At 43.9% G+C, this 20704-nt stretch overlaps 1 protein-coding gene across 6 annotated transcripts in view; it reads right to left on the bottom strand.

Moving 5' to 3' along the window:
- LOC147016570 (long-chain-fatty-acid--CoA ligase ACSBG2-like) overlaps positions 1-20704 on the bottom strand; it is a 100129-nt gene that overhangs the window by 63846 nt on the left and 15579 nt on the right. For 5 of the 6 annotated variants that reach the window (XM_085845350.1, XM_085845356.1, XM_085845352.1 and 2 more), the window contains exons 2-4: positions 20388-20457; positions 16451-16554; positions 1501-1760 (exon numbers count right to left, since the gene is read on the bottom strand). In XM_085845350.1, coding sequence (XP_085701476.1) covers positions 1501-1760; positions 16451-16554; positions 20388-20457 — 434 coding nt within the window. Of the gene's footprint in view, positions 1-1500; positions 1761-16450; positions 16555-20387; positions 20458-20530; positions 20701-20704 lie in introns of those variants that run through there. The other variant, XM_085845354.1, reaches the window with a different exon arrangement.

The raw sequence follows: 20704 nt of genomic DNA, 5'->3' as shown, positions 1-20704 counted from the left end.
TTTATCAGCCGGCTCCAATAGAAATAAAAAACAAGGGGCTCGTTTCAAAGTTGCAGCGACAACAGACACGTCAACAAGTGATTTGTCGCACTTCAATGTGCCCATTTCAAATTCAAAAATCGAAATAAATAAACAAACAAACAAACTGGTAGATGATGGCAAGTGACAGCATGGAGCGGTTGGGCTTGAACGGCCATGAAGCCAAAAATAAAAAATAAAAAACATTCAACATATGTCAGGTTGATGGGGTTTTTATTTCTCACCATTATCAGGCAACAAACGTGAATCGATTCATCCCTTTCCTTCCCGACATTAACTGACATGTACTAACAGCCATAACACGAACAGCCTGCCGCAACATGCAAACACAAGCCCAACGCGGAAGTCGGTTTAAATATTAATAACCGAGCATTGCAATAACAATTACACATGCAGGTGTTATTGAGCATAGGAAGTACAAATAGGACCACACGCCCTGAACCTCACCTGGATCAGGAGCAACAGTCACTCAAACCCCCCACAGACACCCTGAGATCCTGATTTTTTTGTTTTCATGCCATGAACAAACTTTGGTCATCACAGGTGATGAAGGTTGTGGTCAAGTTTCATCAAAATCATGTGTGTAGTTCCAGAGAAGAGAGCAAACACCTATTTTGGAGGGGTCAAAAACTCCTCTGTAGACCCCTTTAATGAGCGCAGATTTTGATGCGGTCGATACACTTTGGTACATCACGGGTGTTGAAGGTTGGAATCAAGTTTCATCAAAATTGTGTGTGTGGTTTCAGAGAAGAAAGTAAATACCTATTCAAGGGGGCTCAAACCCCCCACATAATCCCCTTGACCACGACTTATTTATAATGCCATGAACAAACTTTGGTACATCATAGGTGATGAAGGTTGTGGTCAAGTTTCATTGTAATCATGTGTGTATGTCCAGAGAAGAGAACAAATACCTATTTTGGGGGGGGGGGGTCACAAACCTCCCCATAATGAGCGCAGTTACACCTTTTAAGGATGCTCCCCAGCCGCCGTCCCCCCCCCCCCCACCACACCACTACCTGTCGCCAAAAGAGAGATGAACAGCTCTGTATATTAAGTTGCACTATCATACCCATGAAGCCATTAAGCATCAACCACAATATGTGGACGAGTGTCACTTGAACAGATCAAGCAGAATACACTGACATTGAAGGACATTAATGAACCTCATGGGTTTTTAACAAACAAATATTTTGCTTGCTTGACTTTCAGAAGCTTAAAATGTGAATCCTTAACCCTGCTGCCGTCAGGCAGGCTTGAGCTCTCAACCTCGGACTTGCCATTCCAGTGTCCTCACCACACCCAGTTTTGTACGAGATAAAATCTCGAGTAAAGAGAGAGTCATTTTATCAATTCTACATGTTTTAATAGTAGCAACATAGATATAAATGGAAAAATTAAAACAAAATCAAGACCTTACACCTGTAAACAAGAAAGGGCAAAAGCAAAGTTACATCATACCTTCAAAAAGCTCTTTGCTACAGAACGGGCCAGCTGGTAGTAATCGGTGAAAGTCAGCGATGTCCAGTCATTCCCTTCTTTCCATTTAAGTGCCGGAAGGTCCCCATAAAGCTGCACACTTTTCAATAACATCTCGTGCACCAACTCTGGAGGTTCTGAATTTGGCCCGTTTCGCTCCATGCGCAGCTGCACCGCTCCCTCCGCGATCGTTGCCCAAAGGTGATCCGCAGGGGCTAGTTTGGTTGCTTCAGTGGATTTGTCTGTGTAAAACAAGCATGATGAAAAAAAAAACCACTACATGCATGTCCGATCGCCTCACTCGACAACATTTTTAAGGCATGGCAGCTTCGACAGATCTAAAAATGAGATGTAGATAATAAACCGATGCACAACAGAACACACAAGGAACTTTGCCACAGGAGGATGCCATTGGGCCCATCGAGCATGTGCTGCACCAACCATGGACACCATCACCCATCCACATACAAGCTACCTACAAGTCCTGCCAATATCCCCACACCCCTCAATCTCCAATGCATCGAGGTACGTATTCAATTCCAACTTAAACCCAACTACACCCTCTACTGACACGACCTTTTCAGGGAGACCATTCCGTGCATCAACTCCTCCGAATGAAAGATCCCTGCCTTAATACTCTCCAAAATCTCATCAACTTTACCCTCAAGCTATGGCCACTGGTCCGAACATTGTCCATTCTGCTGAAAAACTCCACTGCACCGACAATATCTTTTCCACACCCCTTATTATCTGAAACATCTTTGTCGATCCCCACAATGTTCCCTTTTCATTTTTGTTATTTCTTCCTGCTGTGTTTATCCTTAAGAATGCTGTTCACAAACTCTTTTTGTGGCCCTCCTTATGATGGTTATTTATTTTATCTGACATCAGTGGAGCATTTTGTCTTCATTTATTTGTCTGCCTGGTTTATTGAACTCATGACGGTATCATTCTTTTGTCACTTTTACTCTGCTAGGAACAAAGACGCGATCACTGAGACACAAAGAAGCACCCTACCAACTGAACTATGCACCGATTCCCGTTGTAATATGAATTAAGTAGCTACATACCAACTTCCTGACAATTAATTTGGTTTTGAAAAGCAGATAAGACTATGCTCTTCAGCAAAATATAAATTAAAAACAAAGGAACGAACAATTGGCATGATAATGCATTCATGATTGGTGCGCAAAGAAAATGAGCATCAGGTCAGGTCAGGTATGGGAGCATGCGCTGGAGCAGCACGTCGCTGCGTCCACTTTCCACAGGTACTCCAGGGGCCTTCGTCCGGCCATCCCCCAGGCAGATTCCTGGCCCATTCCCACCTCCTTCAGATGCTGATCAACCTGCTGCAACCACGCGCCACGTGCTCGGCCCATTGGCCTCCTCCACTCACGAGGCTCCCTCACTGTGAGAATCTGGTGTCCAAGTCTCACATCTGTAGAGCAAGACTAGAAGCACTAAAGACCTAAAGACTCGGACTTTCATGCTTCCACACAGGCACCGGCAGCGCCACACCCAATGATCCAATGAATCCATGACTCCCCAGGACCGACCCAGACGTCCATTGACCTCTGACTCACAGCCAGCAGAGACATAAATATCACTGCCAAGGTAAGTGAATCTCCGCGACCTCAACATCGTCACCACAAACAGGTACAGACAAGATAGCAGCATCCAAGATGTCAGTGAAAGCCTGGATCTTAGTTTTGACCCAGGAAACTCATTAACCCAACTCCTCATTCAGCACCTTGAGGGCCCCCAAAAAGGATATCCAGAGTCTCCACAAATGTGACTGCTTCATCTGCGAAATCAAGGTCAGAGATCTTGACATTCCCAAACGATGCACCGCAACTTGATCTCTCAGACATTCTCCCCAGAATACAGTCAATACAAGCGCTGAAAAGTGTGGGGGACAGTGCACACCTCTGACAAACTCCAGTAACAACTGGAAATAAGTCTGAGATGGCATCACCACATCTCACAGCACTCTCAGTACCAGAGTATAGTTCATACATCAGATTAATCAGATTTGGTGGCACCCCACGAAGGCCAGGAATTCTCCAGAGGGCATCCCGATTCACTGAATCGATTGCTATACAGAGATCAAAATAGGCTGCAAGCAGCCCCTGCCAAAACTCTTCTGCGTTTGGTGAGGACCCGAAGAGCAAGGATATGGTGAATCGTTGACCTCTTTGATGTAAAGCCTGACTGCTCTGGATGATGGTGCACAAGCAGACGGTGGCGAACCCTATCAAGAATTATCGGAGCAAAGACCTCGACCAACACTGAAAGCAGCATCACCCCTCGATAGTTGTTGCAGTCTTGGCGATCACCCTTCCCTTTACAGAGAGGGACAACAAGGCCCCTCTTCCCATCAGTTGGGATGATGCCTGTGTTCCAAGCAGAGCACAGAACTGCATGCAACGACACGAGTGCAGCATCTCCACCAGCCTTGAGAAGTTCAGCACGGATGCCACAGATCCCTGGAGCTTTACCCCATTTCAACCGGTTCACCGCAGGCTGTTTCCACAAACGAAGGTGAACCACAGTTGATTGGAGGGTCAGCAACAGGGTTTGTAATACCCCTGATATCGAACTCGACAGCTGGTGGATCAGCCTGGTACAGCCGCTCAAAATAACCAGCCCAGCGGGCCTTCACTTCGGACTCCTCTGTTAAGAATCCACCACCCCCCGCTCAAACTGCAGTACACCGAAGGACGGGCTTGGAGGAATGCAATGCGCAAATTCCCCTGTGAGCAATCACTTGACCACAGGTGATGCTCGACCCCCTCATAGATTCCTCGCACATCGGCCTCCTTGTCCACCCTTAGCGCACGTACAGTTTTACGCCTCATCTCCCTGAACAGCTCAGCTCTGCCATTCAGCTTGGCCCTGCAACTCTGGTCAATGGTATCCAGTGTACCTTGAGAAATAAAATTCTTCTTCATCCAAAGATGAGTTCCAAGACATCCACCTGCAACATCAAGGACGGTGGTCTTGAAGGCACTCCACAACTCTTCAGGATTCCCCAAAGCACCCAGACCCCCCATATTCCCACTTAGCCTGTTTGCAAACTCCTCAGCTATCCTCTCATCCTTGAGCTTGCCAACATCCAGCCGAGGCTGGGATGGAACCATTGTCCTGGATTTAAGCTGCAACTTTAGAGTTGCTACAACAAGCATGTGGTCAGTATTGAGGAACTGAGCACTCCAGTAGACCCTGCAGTTCTGGATCATCCTCCAGCGACCATCAATAAGCACAGGGTCAATCTCCTTTGCCACAATGCCAGCGTTGGAATACCAAGCCCAGCGATGAGCCTCTGGATGCTGAAACCATGAACCAGCCACCCTAAGTCCAATAAGTCCATAAGTCTGTTCTGGTTCACAGTTCCAGATCCATGGGGACCAACACATGTCTCATAACCATCCCTATCAGTTCCAATTGATGCATTGAAATCCCCCACGACTGGAAGAGTATCTTACCTGGCGCACTGATGAATCATATATTTGAGTGTGGCATATAATGCGTCCTTCACGGTCAGATCACTCACCTCAGTCGAAGCATATGCAGAGACCAGGGAAACGACACCAAAGGAGTGACGAATCCTTAGTCTCATAATACGCTCCTTGGCCGGTGATACCTTAATTATCATTGGACACAGCTGCATATTTGACACAGCTGCAGCAACTCTTTGGGCATGGTAACCATCAGAACGACCAGACCAATAGTAGGTGTCTCAATAGTAGTGAGCTGCCCTGCAAATGTAAGTTGCACAGAAGGTACTCCCACGGAGTGGGTTTTCAGATGCACTTTTGCTTTTTGTACGTTTTGCGGAATGCTGGATTTTACGGTGGCTGGAGTACAAATCCTGCCACCAACCACTGAATAAAAAGTAACCCAACTGCAAGAGTACGTTTGCCGACACGGTTGGGCACTAGATATGAATGGCTGTTCGCTCACAAGGAGCTCCTTCGCTCTTTGACAGGTTTTGTATTTAATCCTGCCGGGTGTCCATATCCATAAACCCTCCTCACCAGAAAACCTGGTGGGGGAGACGGTTTAGTCACCGACAACCCAACCATGAAACAGCTTAGTACAGGTATCATGTCGATCTGATCACGGATCTGATCTGACCTGACAAGGTATACAATGAGAGCATCAGGGTAGTAAGGTATGTTTGTCCTTTGTGGTGGTATGTGGGTAATGAAACCTTCGAGTGAACCAGGAGATTGATCAATGAATGAACAAAATAATAATAATAAATAAGTTAAAGCTTCAAATCATTACCTCTGCCACCGAAGGTGATGGAGGTTATGTTTCCAACCCTTTCTGTGCCCTTCTAGTTTTGAATGCGATTCTGATGAATAGATCTCATGCACAGGCAAGAGAGTTTAATCACCTACCGCACAATGAATTACACACACACACACACACACACACACACACACACACACACACACACACACACACACACACACACACACACACACACACACACACACACACTTTGTGCTTGGCCATTAGCGGCAATTCTTAAGGAATCGGAGGATTGGAGTGAGTGTGATTACTGACTCCAGTAGGTACTATTATATAACCTAAAAACCTTGAGTAACTTTCACCCTTGTTTTGAGGGAATTTCAATAAAACAAAATAGAAAAACACCTTTGCATTCTCGACATTTCAGGAAGATGTGCATAAACATTATCTCTATAAACAGCTGCCAATCGTCATGTGGCAGGTGGAAAACAATTTGGCTCCGTAATTTAGGAAACACGTTGATACGGCAATGGCTCAGAAATCTCGTGTTATCAAATAAATTTTACTTTCAAACTCAGAGAGAAACCATATAATCTTTGTAAATCATGGATCTCTACCTCGTAGCGACTGCTGACTGTACATCCTGATCGGGACATGAACTGCACCGCTTTTGACTGTAGAGCATTCGGCAAGTGGCTTAAGCACTCAAGCAAACACTCCAAATAAATGGTTCATAAGGAACGGCTGGCCAGGCTGTGGCTGCATGCCATATGGGATCCCTTTAACTTTATAGCCGGTCTTCACCACGCCCGCAACAGTTAAAGAAATTAAATTAATTCGTTCAAATGACTACCCACAAAAGAGTTGCTGTTGCTGTTTAATGTAGAACAACCCTGGAGACACCACAAAGTATAATTGCCCATGAAATAAACATTGCAGATAATCCGCCACATTGCCTGTTCGTCTGTGCACGCGTCACGTGGTACATCGGTTCGCGGCCCATGCAAATGTTATAACTTTATTTTAAAATGTCTGTTTTTCACCAGATTTGCTTTTAATCCCTGGAGAGCACCTCACGAATACTCCGAAAATATAGACACAGATCTGGCAGATGCTATGGATAACCAGTCCCTCTGGGGGACAGGGGCAAGGTAAAGCAGTGAATGCGTTAAATCATCCAGCTCAATGAAGCAGGTTAATTTTGGCATGTTCCAAAATCTTTTGTTCACTCAATATAATTCTCCAAACAGTAGAAAAAGATAAGTTTAATGCCTTGTAAATTTCACATTTTCTTGTGTATATATGGGGAAGGAGGGGCCATAGCCATGCTTGCTTAAAGTAAATAGGTATATCGGCTTTGTAATAAGACTCGTTATTTCTTTAAATTTTCAAATTTCATTCCATATTTCAACACTTATTTAGTACAGACGATATTCGATCCACAAAGCTGAAATAATATTTTGATGACATACTTTAATTCGTCCGTGAGAGTTGATTGTGGCAAATTGCATCATATAATGTAAGAAATCGCTCCAAGCTCCTAATATGAAAACTATAGAACTTACAAAAGCGACGTATACAGCAATTCGTAGCAATGAAGAACAGGCATTTGATAATATGAATGAGGAAAGTGAAAAAAAATCGTGAAGAAATTGTTGCGGTCTGTTCCAAGTCGGGGCATGGTTGAGCAGGCCAAAAAAAACATGGCGGCTTCAGACCCCAGTAAGGTAATCCAGGATACGCCTCAAGACCCCAAAGAGTAAGGTGGCCAAGGATATGCCTGATAAAGGGTACAATTTAAAAATCCGTTAATTATATTCTTCACACTGTGGAAACAAAGGCATTTCGGATCATTAGTATCTCCCGTGGTGAGTCTAAGTCTTTGGGTCTCTCACTCTCTCACTGCAGGCAGGTCCATGGTCTTTCTGTCTTCTACCGTCTTCTCCTCTCCACCGGTCTTGCCCCCCCCTGCTCTGTCTGCGATATGTCCCCGCCTCCCCCCATAATATTTCCGCAGGACGCTCAAGGTCCGCCAGCAACCCCCTTCTGGTAAAACTACCAAAATCACGAATCATTGCTCACCTTCACTCATTCAGTCCTCTTTTTTTCCTCACCTTTGGAATAAACTCCCACACTCTCTCCAATCCCATTCTTCCCTCCAGGTCTTCAAAACAGCTGTTCACCAGCTCCCTGCCCTGTTGTATACCCCATGCTCCCTGCCCCATCCCTCTCCCTCCCACAAATCTCCTAATATCTCTGTTCCCCACTGTTTTGTCCTTCCCGCTCACGCCCCTCTGGTCTCCTGCCCCCCCCCCCACCCTTGTTGTGCATTGTGTGTTAGCTCTCATACGAACCTTGACAATGTATATAAAAAAGGGGTGTTTTAATTAACGCAAACACCCAATGTTCACTCATGCACTTCCTGGGAGTTCCCTTCGTATGTATGCAAAGTGTCAGGCTGAAAGGTTTCATGGTTTTGCAGTTATGGAGGAAATACACACACTGACATTTATTAGTATAGACTGTCAAAGGAAGCCAAGAGGTGAGATGAGGATATCTTTCCAAATGGCAAGTCTGGAATTTGTTTAAGGACATGTTTGAACCGTGACAAGTAAATTATCTGGAGATTTCAGCTGCAGTGGTTTGAGGAGATGAGAAAGTCAGATTGCAGCTCCTATGCAGGGATAAAGAATGTCGCATTCATCCTCCTCCAGCCCTCAAACTTCAACCACCCACTCACCCACCACCCCACCCAGATTTTTCTCTTTTCCAAAAAACACACCATTGCAGACAAAATTGGAAGGAAGGAAGTCATCTGAGGTCAATGGCCAAGCCAGCTGCAATCCAATCTGAACAGATATGTGAAGGAATAGTCAACCTCACCAATTGTTTACACTTCAAAGGAAGAATGTAAATAATGCTTGAAGAGTGCCCAATGTTTCTACGAAAATATATTTACTATAACTTTGAAAACAGAAAGGCACTCGGTAGAGCGCATACCTCCGCCAGGCTGGACAGTCTGCATTCTGTGTCCCACCGAAAGGCCAGATCTGGATCCGGACCTAAACCAAAATTTAATCAGCTTGTTCTTGTCAACTGCACAACTCATTCACCACGTTTTGTTAAAATCTGTCCACAACTTTTTGAGATATCGTGCTATGTATCGTTTTTGGATCCATTCCTCAATGATGAAGAATCACTTTAAAATTAAATAAAATTCTCATATCCAGATCTGGATATTCACCAAAATCAAATAAATTTGTCCTTATCACACACCAAATCTTCCACAAACTAGACAGACAAACAGGGGTGAAAACATAACCTTCATCCACCTTCAGTGGTGGAGATAACTACTCTGACTGAAAGCCCCCTGCCTTAATACTGTCCCAACTCTCCTCTTATTTGTTCTCAGACAATGGACCCTGGTCCTACCACTGTCTATTCTGCTAAAAAACTCCTCTGCATTTTTTTGTCTCGACCCTTTATTATCCAAAACATCTTGATCAGATCCCCTTACAATCGCCTCCTTTCCAATGTATAAAGTGCTGTCTCCTTAAGCCGCTCCTCATAGCTGAGTCCAGCTACACCTGGAATCAATCTAGAAGGCTTACATTGTTCCCTCTCTATGGCAGCAATATCCTTAAGCAATGGAGAAGAGCATCTTGGAGTGTGATATGTTTGATAACCTTACTTGTTGATTGTATTTATATAGAAAACTATACATTTCAAACAATGTGTGGGAACATTCCAATATTAAACAGATTCAATGGTGGATTGAAACTTATAATTATTGCCACTAGTTTGCACAGCTTTTGAATACATTGTTCTCTCCCTTTGGTCTTTGTGTGTTCTGCTGCAGCCATTTTGAAGGAAGATAGGGGATAATTACCTGGTCGGCTCTCCAACATCATGGGCATTCAACGATTTAACAAGTTGTTTAGGTCTCCATGGATGATATCAGAATTGTTAAGAATCTAATCAGAGCAAAACATTGTAGACGTGGATGGCATCATAACTTATTGCGCTCTTAAGTGGGGAAAACGGTGACATACCCAAGCCCCCATTACAGGAGTAGGAATGTTGCTCTGAACTTGACCCCCATGTGGGACACTTTGCATGCTGGTTCATTTCAAAAAACAACAACAACGTAGTTCAGCAAACACCTCAACCTATGCAATATTGAGAAAAAGGACATGGGAAGGGTCTTTTCAACCTTAGCTTTGCGTTTCTGAGCATGATCTATATTTCCTATGAGTCATAATTTTGTCTGAATCTCAATATTGCCCAATTCTGAGCGTGAGCGGCAAACTTAGTTGGTCGAGATGACGTAATATTTTGTACAAGTATTGCTTAACTGGAAATTCTTGGAAATGCCAAGAAGGCGATGTGTGTTCTCATGATCAAGTACATCATTCAATTGAAATAAAATAAAGCTTAAATATATATGTACAAGCCGGTAGGCGGACATGGGTAGTCGGCCGTTGCTAGGCAATGGAGGGGTCAATAGCAACGGTTATTTCTCGCACATAACTAGGACATACCATGAACCTACCATACCAGTTTCATGTATATCTGACTCATAGTCTCTGAGATATAACGAACTTCGGTTTTTAATTGTTTTTGACCAGGGTTCATTCAAAGTCTATCTTCTCCGACAGTTTTCATAGGATCCGGCTGGAAATTTTTGACAATATGGCTGAATGTACTGCCCACAGTCGCTCGTGGCCCGATTTTTGAAAAAAATTTTTTTTAATGATTTTTCAAAAATTTCAAAGTCCCGTTGCTAGGCAACGGTGGTGTCCATAGCAACGGTTCTCATTTGCACACAACAAGGTCATGATATGAACCTACCAACCAAGTTTCATCGAAATCACTATTGTATTAACGGAGCACTGGACCGAACAGACATACATACAGACAAGCCGGTAGGCGACATGGCTGCTCGCTCTAGATGGAAAGATGGCCGACGCGACTAGCCGATATTCATGTACATGCTATCAATCAATTTAGCACAATAAATATGATTATCACAGCCCTCTTAGTTTGCGCCCAGAAACCCGCTTTGTGAAATTTCAGGCATGTTTCCAAAGAGACTCTAACAAATGGCAGCCCTGGTAATTCCATTTATCTGTTCGCTAAAGATTTTATTTTTTTTATATGATGCTGTAAGACATTCTCCTTGGGCACAAAAAAACAAGTCCCTCGGAGGTCCAGTTTCGGAGGTATTTTTTTGTACAGTCCACAATAAGTGTACGATGTACGATAAAGTATTTTAGCTGTTGCCAAGCAACGGAGGTGTACATAGCAACCATTCATTTTTGTGTACATGCTAGCCACATTGTACACATTTCACCCAAGTTTCATCAAAATCAGACTCTTTCTCTTCGAGATATTCGCAATTAACCGTTTCTGAAATGTTCAACATGTACTCGCCCAAAACCTATCTCCTACAAATATTTTTGTTAGGGCTGCAAATTGGCATGAAGGGAGCTAGATAGATTGCACACAGAACTCTAAGCATCGATTTTTTTTTGGATTTTTTGATCACTTTAAAGAGCCGTTGCTATGCCATTGCTAAGGCCTGGGGTCCCATATTCGAAAGCACATGATTCCCAGAAATAATGGTCCTAGCTACCAAATTTCATTGGAATCGGTTGAGTGGTTTAGCCCCTTGGCTTGACCAAAGTTTCGCGGACAGACAGACAAATGGAAATGTCCAGAATAAGGGTGCTCTAAGAGCAGCCAACAAACAGACAGACAAACATATTGTTACGGCTGTGGAATTTCGCATGACACCATGAAGGGCCCGTAGGTGAGATATCTCTAAGTACATGTGTAGTTATCCCCAAACCGGTTGTTTAGAGGGAATTAATGTGATTCATTCGGGCTGCGACGCTTTGAGATGGGCGTTTTTCTGTTCTATCTTTATTTTGAACCAACCACGTCACAACCACCAACCACAACGCCGCTTCACAACAACCACAACCACACCTGCCTCTCAACAACCACGCCATCCTCACCACTCCGCCAGCAACCATCAACATGTTCACGAAAACAAAAGGGGAACAACTCCCACCCCGGTTTCTCTGGTAAACAAGAATGACGGTTGAAACTCAACTCCCGCCCCGATTTCTCTGGTAGATGTGCCCCCCCCCCCGCGTGACGCGAAGGGAGGGGCAGGGTGCCGGGGAAATAAAAGGGCGCACGGAGGCGCCTTAAAGAGGAAGTTAGGTCGGGGAAAGTCACACCAGATGAAGTCAGGTCAGAAGGAGGTCAGGTCAGGGCGGTCGGTGAGAGTGTCAGTATCAGTCGGCTGTTCGTGGTCTTCCGCCCGTCTGGGTCTTGGAGAAGCGGTCCGTAGAGCGACCCGCTCGTTGGAGCTTGCAGTCGGTGGAGAGTCCGGACGTCGCGGAGGATACGCGGACTGGAGGTGCCGCTCTGACCTGCGCATTCGTACAAGGAGTGCCGGAGATAGCTCGCCCACCATCGCGCCACGAGGGTGCAGGTAACCTGCAACAGTCTCGTGGGACTCTTTCGGTGTGCCAAGTCCCAGGCCATAAAGGTCCACGGGCCCCGTCTGCCCCCTTGTCTTTGAGGGTGGCCTTTTCTTTTGTTTTTGTATGGATCTTGTGGCGCCGTGTCTTGTAAAGTAAAACTGTATAAGTGTTGCCGTGTGTTCGTGTATTCGGTTAGCTCTGCATTGTTGTTTTTGTTTTAAATTGATATATGTGTGCTCTTCGTGTGTCGTGAAAATAAAGTGCATTATGTTGAATTGTTCCACGTTTCGCTGCGTCCTTTCCTTCGTTTGAATCTCCATCTTGCTTCACGTAAAGGGTTTGTAGTGGGCTTAATACGCCCGATAATTAATCAGAACCGTCGAGGCCGACGATAACACCGCTCTGTTATCCCGATAGCACGGAACGGACCGCTTAAGCGGCCCGTGTCCGGAGTCGACCTGCGGCGAGGTGCGATCGCCCGGTCTACCATCCGCGTGGGTACTTAGGTAGGTCGAGTTTGGCGAACAACCCTATCCCACGTGGGTGGCCGATTGGCACGATCGTGTTGAGGCCGAAAGACCCACCCGTGACTAGCTCCCGGCCTTAGTCCGAGAGGGTCACGACAGAATTGTCCGTCCGGTTGGCGACATGCCGCGATTCGAGTCACGTGGCCGATCGCACGCCGGCGGGGACGAATTCGCAACAATATCGACAGAAATACTGATAATAAGGGTAGAAAAAAAAGAAAATATCGCATTTTTTTTTTTTCCGACTAGATCGACTACCCAACAAACATAGACGGAAATAGTGATAAGGGGAGAAAAAAAAATCTCAAAAATTTTTTGACTCGATCGACTTCCCAATATATATTTTTAAAAGATATTTAAAAAATGCACGGGATTCTAAATGGGGTCGGGATGGAAGCTGCAAATATTTTTCAAATAATTTTTTTGTATGTGACAGCCACATATTTAACTGACATTATATATATATATATATATACACATACATACATACATACATACATACATATATATATATATATATATATATATATATATATATATACATACACATATATCTTCACATTTTCTCTTCACAAATTGTGTAATTTCAAGTCATTGGCACATTTTCTATTCATTTTTAATGTTCTTATGACAGAATTGTGCATTGTCAGTGACAACCCCTTTTTCCCTTTGAATTATCAGCAAAAATGTAAATGGCATCTTCTGTCATTGAGCCGGCAAGCTGGGATCGACAATTCGCATTTGTTGCTACATCTGGTTCAATTTAAAAGGTCTAAAGGCCCGGTCACACCTTGACGTTTTAGCCAGCGATGGCAACGTATTAAAATGTATCTAAAACGCTGGCTTACGTTGAACTTTTGATGTTTTTTTTTTTAAAGATTCGGACGTATTCATAGCAACTTGGTCTTATGTATAACGCATTGGTAACGGACACAGAACGTTTCGTTGTGTTATAGATAACTTATCCCAACGAATGCTGAACCTGTTGTCGGCCTACACAACCGATGCCCAACGATAGTCTAACTTCAGCATAGCGCGTTGCACGCATCGCCAACGATGTCGTGACGTAGCCTATTAAAAGGCTGACGCACAACGATTCGAATCATAACTGCCGTAGAAATGGAAGTGTCAACATCGCGGTCACACCTTGGCGATCTTGCCAGCGTATGCCGACCTAAGAAAAATGTGTCTAAAACGTTGGGGCACGTCAAATACGGTATGAGTAAGTTTGGTATACGTGAGTACAACGCTAAAGTACGCTATCATACGTCGTAGTAAGTAGAGTACGTCAAGAAATTTTAAACATGTTCAAAATTTTACGACGTATGACACACGTTCCGCATGCGATGGGGATATGCTTTACACACGATATGTGGACGCTTACACACATCCACAAAGGCTACTTATAAGCTACTCATAAGTCGAAACACGTCGCGGTAATGTCTTTTTTACGCGAAACTTAGTTCTAACTTATGTTTGACGTGCTTTGAACCAATTCTTTACGTAGTCCCAACACACATCGACGTATGTAGACGTATTCCAATGACGTCTTCCGGTCGACAAAAAAAAAAATTTACGTGTTTCTCGCTTACAACTGCCATATAAAGACGTGTTCCCAGCGGTTTTGAGAATTGGTATATAAAAATGCTGCTCATAAAAGGGGAACCCAACAGTGTTTTCGAGTCCTTTTTGAGTCGATGTCCCTGTCAGCAGTAACAGTATCAGTATCAGTATTAGTATTAGTAGTAGTTTGTTCATGTTGGCAGTAGTAGGTGAGTGTGAGGGGGAGGGTGTGGGTTATGATGGATCGTCCTTGCGTTTAACGATTTAAATGATAAACTCAACGATTTAAATGGCTGCATCTCCAGTATTGAAAGTAGACGCTTGCGCTCAACAATTGGATTTTTTTTTTTTACACTCAACGACTTTTAAACGGTACCACTCAGCTATTTTCATTGTTTACAATGAACGATTTAAATTGCTGTCACTCGCCTTTGTTTTTTGACGCTGGGGTTTGGAAATTGTAATCGTTTCTATTGAACGTGCTAAATCGCTCAAACCCCACTATTGAAAGTAGACGCTTGCGCTCAACAATTGGATTTTTTTATTTTTTACACTCAACGACTTTTAAACGGTACCACTCAGCTATTTTCGTTGTTTACAATGAATGATTTAAATTGCTGTCACTCGCCTTTGTTTTTTGACGCTGGGTTTGGAAATTTGAAGCATTTCTTCTGAACGTGTTAAAACGCTCAAACTCGACTATTTTAAATAGACGCTGCCGATGGACAATTGGAATCATAGCCAAGCTAGACATCGAAGTGTGAACATCCTCGTCATGCCGAAGAAAAGTTTGAAGAATGCTGCAAATAAGTGTCCTGGCCGTGGCCGTGGACGCTGACGCAAGGACGATCCATTATACCGACGTCTTTCAGCCTATGAGTAACTTAAAAGTAACGTCTGTCGGCGTGTGGCAACGATCGCGTAACATGCCAACAACACGTTAATCATAGGTTAGAAATAAGTTTCGGGTACTCTAAACACTACCTCGGCGTGTCTCAACTTATGATTAACTTACAAGTAGCATGTGTTGACGTCTGTCAACGATCGCAGACCGTGCATACAACTTGTGGCCAGCGTAGCAGAACGTGTGAGTCATACGCCGGCATACGTCGTGAAATTTCAAGCATGAAAAAATTTGAGGACAACCAAAAAGTACAACGTTTAAAGCCAACGTACAACGACGTATGGCAGTGTTTTTCAGCGTGCTCTCAATGTTATCAAAACTTACCCATAACGTATTCAACTTGTGCCAGCGTTTTAGAAAAAAAAAATTCAAAAATCGGCATACGTTGGCTAAAACGTCAAGGTGTGACCGGGCCTTAATGGCAGTGAGGTGCTCCATTTGAAACTGTTTGATGTTTGTAGCTTTTTGATGCTGAGGGTCCATAATAAAAATAAAAAAAATTGCGTTCGTGCCAAAGCCAGTGACCAATTGCAAATGAATAGTCAGATTAAATTGGAGAAACAGAAATCTAAACTCTACCCTAACCCCTCCCGCTGGACCTCTACATGTCTGACATTCAGTCCACATCTGCAACCTGCATGTTGTGATGAAGACCTAGAAAGAGGGAACACATCTTAAGTCCAACTCTTACACATTTCTTCAATATTCTCCAGAAAAAAAAAGAAAAAAAAAAACTCTGCACAGATGGCAGGTTGGGATTATGCCTCTTACATTCAAGATTATACCCATTGGAAAGATTGTAATGGGTGTGATGATTGGCACCAAACAACCTGTGTAATTTGAGGGAATTGATTGATATGTAAATATCACAATCTTTAGCACTGGTGGATGATTGACTACTGATCTCAGTACTATTTATAACCGTGATGTAAGCACTGCATAGTTTAATAAAATAGTATATATTGTGGTAACTGCATTGGCTATATCCTGTATTTGGGTCACGTACATGGCACAAGGTTGAGAATCGGTAGGGGAAATTTTAATTTTTCACTTGCCAATCCGCACAACCGTTCTTGCAATCGGTGTTACAGCACATGGGGATTTGGTGTTAGCACGACCACGACTCTACTACCACGACCTTGTAATGATGCAAAACCAAACATTCCAGAAGTCCTCCTTACCTAAAGAGTCATCATTTCCTGTCTCCGACTGAGGAGACTCCTCCGTGTCCAGCATCCCATTGATAAGAACACTCTTGGCCTTTTCTTGGGTGTTCTTTTCGAAGCTGTATCACAGTACAGTATATCATAAATAACATGTCATAAAAATGCAAGCATTGCTGAACATTTACATATTATGTACTCAACTGTTGGGGATGGGGGGTGTGTGTCAAAATAAATAACTATGTAAAGATATTTACTAGATCTCTTTTAGGAGTTTGTACATATTGGTCAGGGTTTGCTGAATAATAATGAGTTGAATAATCAATTTTGCATCATGCAACAGCAAGTCCCAAGTGTTACTCACCTAAAAAAAATAACAAAATAGATTAGATTAAAGCTTATTGATTGAAATAAATTCAGTTTATTCCAAATTTGACTCACCACATCTGCCGCCTCCGCCACATCCGCCGCCTCCACCTGTTTACTCCACCCCTGACTTGTATCACTTATTTGCCTGTTACACAAAAACTATTGCATATTTTTATTTCTCTTTTTTCCACATTAAACTAGACAAAATTACCTTTCTTCCCATACTAAGATATCTAGATATCTGTGGTTTTTGTGATCTGTAGTCAAAGTGGAAAGTGGATGTTTTGAAAAACATGCAAACAACTCCCCCTTTTTAGGGTGACCAGTTCATGAACTACAACTACATACACACATATATATATATATATATATATATATATATATATATATATATATATATATATATATATATATATATATATATATATATATATATATATATTGTTGTGGTTGATGAAATTCGCAAACCACCATTCAGGTCCCTTAGGTGAGATATCTCTAAGTATATGTGTAGTTAGGCCCAAACCCGTTGTTTAGAGGGAATAATTGTCATTCACTCGGGCTGCGACCCCTCTAGATAGCCGTTTTTCTTTTACTATATTTATTTTGGACCAGCCGCCATTACTACCACCACCAACCACGTCTCAACAGCCATCACACAACAACCACCAACCACAACGCCGCTTCACAACAACAGCCACGACCTTTACCGTCACAACTCGCCACCATCGCATCACCACCATTCTTGCGCCACTTGTGGGCACCGATACTGGACTCGTGCAGGGCGCGCACCGAGCAGCGTGTTCAGAAACATCACAGACTTTCCGAGAAAAACGGATCAAAAACGACTCACGCCCACTTCTGTTCCGTCCTATCGGAGAGCGTGGGGCGATTTGGCCCCGCCTCCAGGGCGTTGGAGTGAGGTCGCTATATGCAAATTCATGGATCAAAAAGCATTCACGCCCACTTTTCCTCGGTCCAATGGGGAGCCAGTTAGAGGTGAAGGGTCGGAGGTAAAGGGTCAAAGGTGGGGAAGCGAGGCCACGGGGGATATAAACGGCTGCGTTCGTCAGTCAAGGCAGTTCGCAGTTCGCAGTTGGGAGTTCGCGGAGCCAGTGAAGAGTTGGGACGAGTCAAGAGAGGAGACGGAGAGGGCGATCGGACGAAGCTGTGGAGAGGCGGCGGCGGCGAAGGCGGTTGAGGGGGTGCTCGCGTCGGAGTCGGGGAGCTGCGGAGGGAGAGGCCCGCGGCGCGACCGAGGTCGTGGTGGAGACGCTCGTCGCGGGACCCGAGACAGGGAGATATCCTCCTTTCCCCCGAGCATCAACAACCCCCTCCTGTTTCCCCCTGCGCTGAGATAGTGCGACAAGGGGGCCCCTTTCTCACCCCCTACCAGACACTGTCCGCGAGGCCCGCGGAGTTGGGGCGCCACCGCCACTTTGCGTCTCATCATCAGACGGGTAGGCCCGACGCGGTCTCGGCCCCAGGCCCGCCTCATCCTTGAGGGTGGTCCTTTTCTTTTGCTTTGGGTATATGTATTGTCGGCGCCGTCTGTGAAGTAAAATTGTATTAGTGTTGCCGTGTGCTCGGTAGTCGGATAGCTCTGCATTGTCTTCTTCTTTTATATTTGCTTTTTGTGTAATATTGTATGTTTCTTCTCCTTTTACATTTGCTTTTGGTGTAATTGTATATGTGTGCTTTCCGTGTGCCATCGCGAAATAAATGTGAATTATGTTGAACTGTTTTCCCGCTTCGCTTCGTCTTTTCCTTTATTGAATCTCCATCTTACTTCACGTAAAGGGTTGGTCATGGGTTAAAACGCCCGATAATTAATCGAACCGTCGGGGCCGACGATAACACCGCTCGGTTATCCCGATAGTACGGAACGGGTCGCTTAAAGTGGCCCGTGTCCGAAGTCGACCTGCGGCGAGGTGCGATCGCCCGGTCTACCCTCCGTGTGGGTACTTAGGTAGGTTGAATTTGGCGAGCAACCCTATCCCACGCGGGGGGCTGATTGGCACGATCGTGGTGAGGCCGAAAGGTCCACCCATGACTAGTTCCCGGCGTTAGTCCGAGAGGGTCACGACTGGATTGTCCGTCCGGTGGGCGACATACCGCGATTCGAGTTACGTGGTCGTTCGCACGCCGGCGGGCGCGAATCCGCAACAATATACATACATATATATATATATATATATATATATATATATATAAAACCAAGCTTGCACACTAAAAACTCGGCTCGTCGTCACACGATCCCTATGAAACTGCTGTGGCACTTAGCGGACATGCCGACAATGTTTGGGAAATCTTGGCGTTCCATAGTACCACTTGCATTTTGCACAAGGCGTATTTTTCTCAATCCTGTGTACGGTCTGTTGTCTGCTACCAGCTATGTTGTACTGCTATCCCGTGCATCGCTAGTATGTATATATATATATATATATATATAACTAAAACTCACATCTTGTACATGTGAATGCATGTATATATGTATGTATGTATGTATGTATGTTCCCGAAATACAGCCAAAACGGTACACGATAGCACAAAAATTTTCGGCCCACCTTACTCACCATTCTCCTGTGGTGTGCAGTATCAAGTTACGTTCAAATCGGAAAAAATTATTAAGAAATCAATTCCCCATTCAGTCAAGTACTCTTCGGGAGAATTTGATCAATGAAAAAACCTCAGCGGTATAGTTTGCTGGAACTATCTTTTTTTTTTTTTTGAAATGATTTTTTCATCAATCGCTGTCACAACAGGAACCCAACGGGTTCACGGGTCATCTAGTATATATATATATACATATATATATATATATACATACAAACATATCTATACTGTATATACATACACACATACTTTTTTTTTTCATTTTCACACTTCATTTTCCCAAGTGTCTTTGTAACAATACTCTTCCCTGCAGGCCTTTAAGACTGCTGCTGCTGCTGCTGCTGATGCGAACAAGCTCATTGTCTATGCTCTTGTATTCCTTACATCCTCTATGCCCATTGACCTGCCCACCCCCTTCCCTCTCCACCATTTACCTACAGCTCCCTTCAGATGCTACGGTGCGTCTGTGTATTGTTGGATGACCATTTCATCATCTCACTTTCTGCCCATTAACCTCTGTTGTTCTACTCTTCCATGAGCCTCAACACCTGTACAATAAATAAATGAATAAATTAATAAATAAGATAGCCTTGATAATGGCCAATTCGAGTTGAAAATCATTAACGTGACTCAAGGTTTCACTTTAAACCAAACCTGAAGATTTCACAGGCAATGATCAATTAATTATTCAAGCACATTAACATATGAGGAAGAATGAAAATTGAATAAGGTAAAAGGTGTGTCTGAGACACACCTTTTACCTTATTCGATTGATGTACTCAGAAAATGACTTTTTAGCAAAGTAAAGTTTTTCCAAAGTTTATCTGTATCGTTCTTCAATCAAATAAAAGTTTATTGGAGTTAAAGGATAAGCACAGTCACGTGTGCATTACATCTTTTCAACAGGTATTTATCAAATATCATGTCGTCAAATCCCTGGACACACAACAACCCACTGGATCCCACTTGCCTGACAGATATGTTCGAGTCCACTTGGTTGCTTTCTCGGGTCTCAGACATCATCACTGGTTGCACAAACGCTGTGAAACAAAGCAGTTTGTATCATCAACACAAGATCATCCGCAAAATCATCGACATTCGAACTTATCTTACGATGTGATGGTTGATAATTCAGAGGCCAGGTCACACGAAATTCACGCTCCCAATTTGGCCCAAAAATAAAGGTCCAATTCAGGAATTCCGATGGAATTTCAGCCACGTCACGACGTGTGATCCCAAAGTGAACGCCGAGCAACTCGTTCGACCGAACAAAGCATCAAACCAGAA

Source organism: Eptatretus burgeri, chromosome 11 (genome assembly GCF_056783735.1).
Source record: "Eptatretus burgeri isolate ZD-2024b chromosome 11, Ebu_testis_v1, whole genome shotgun sequence".
Lineage (NCBI taxonomy): Eukaryota > Metazoa > Chordata > Myxini > Myxiniformes > Myxinidae > Eptatretus > Eptatretus burgeri.
The sequence above is the reverse complement of the archived record's forward strand: the minus strand, read 5'-3'. Positions and strand labels throughout refer to the sequence as shown.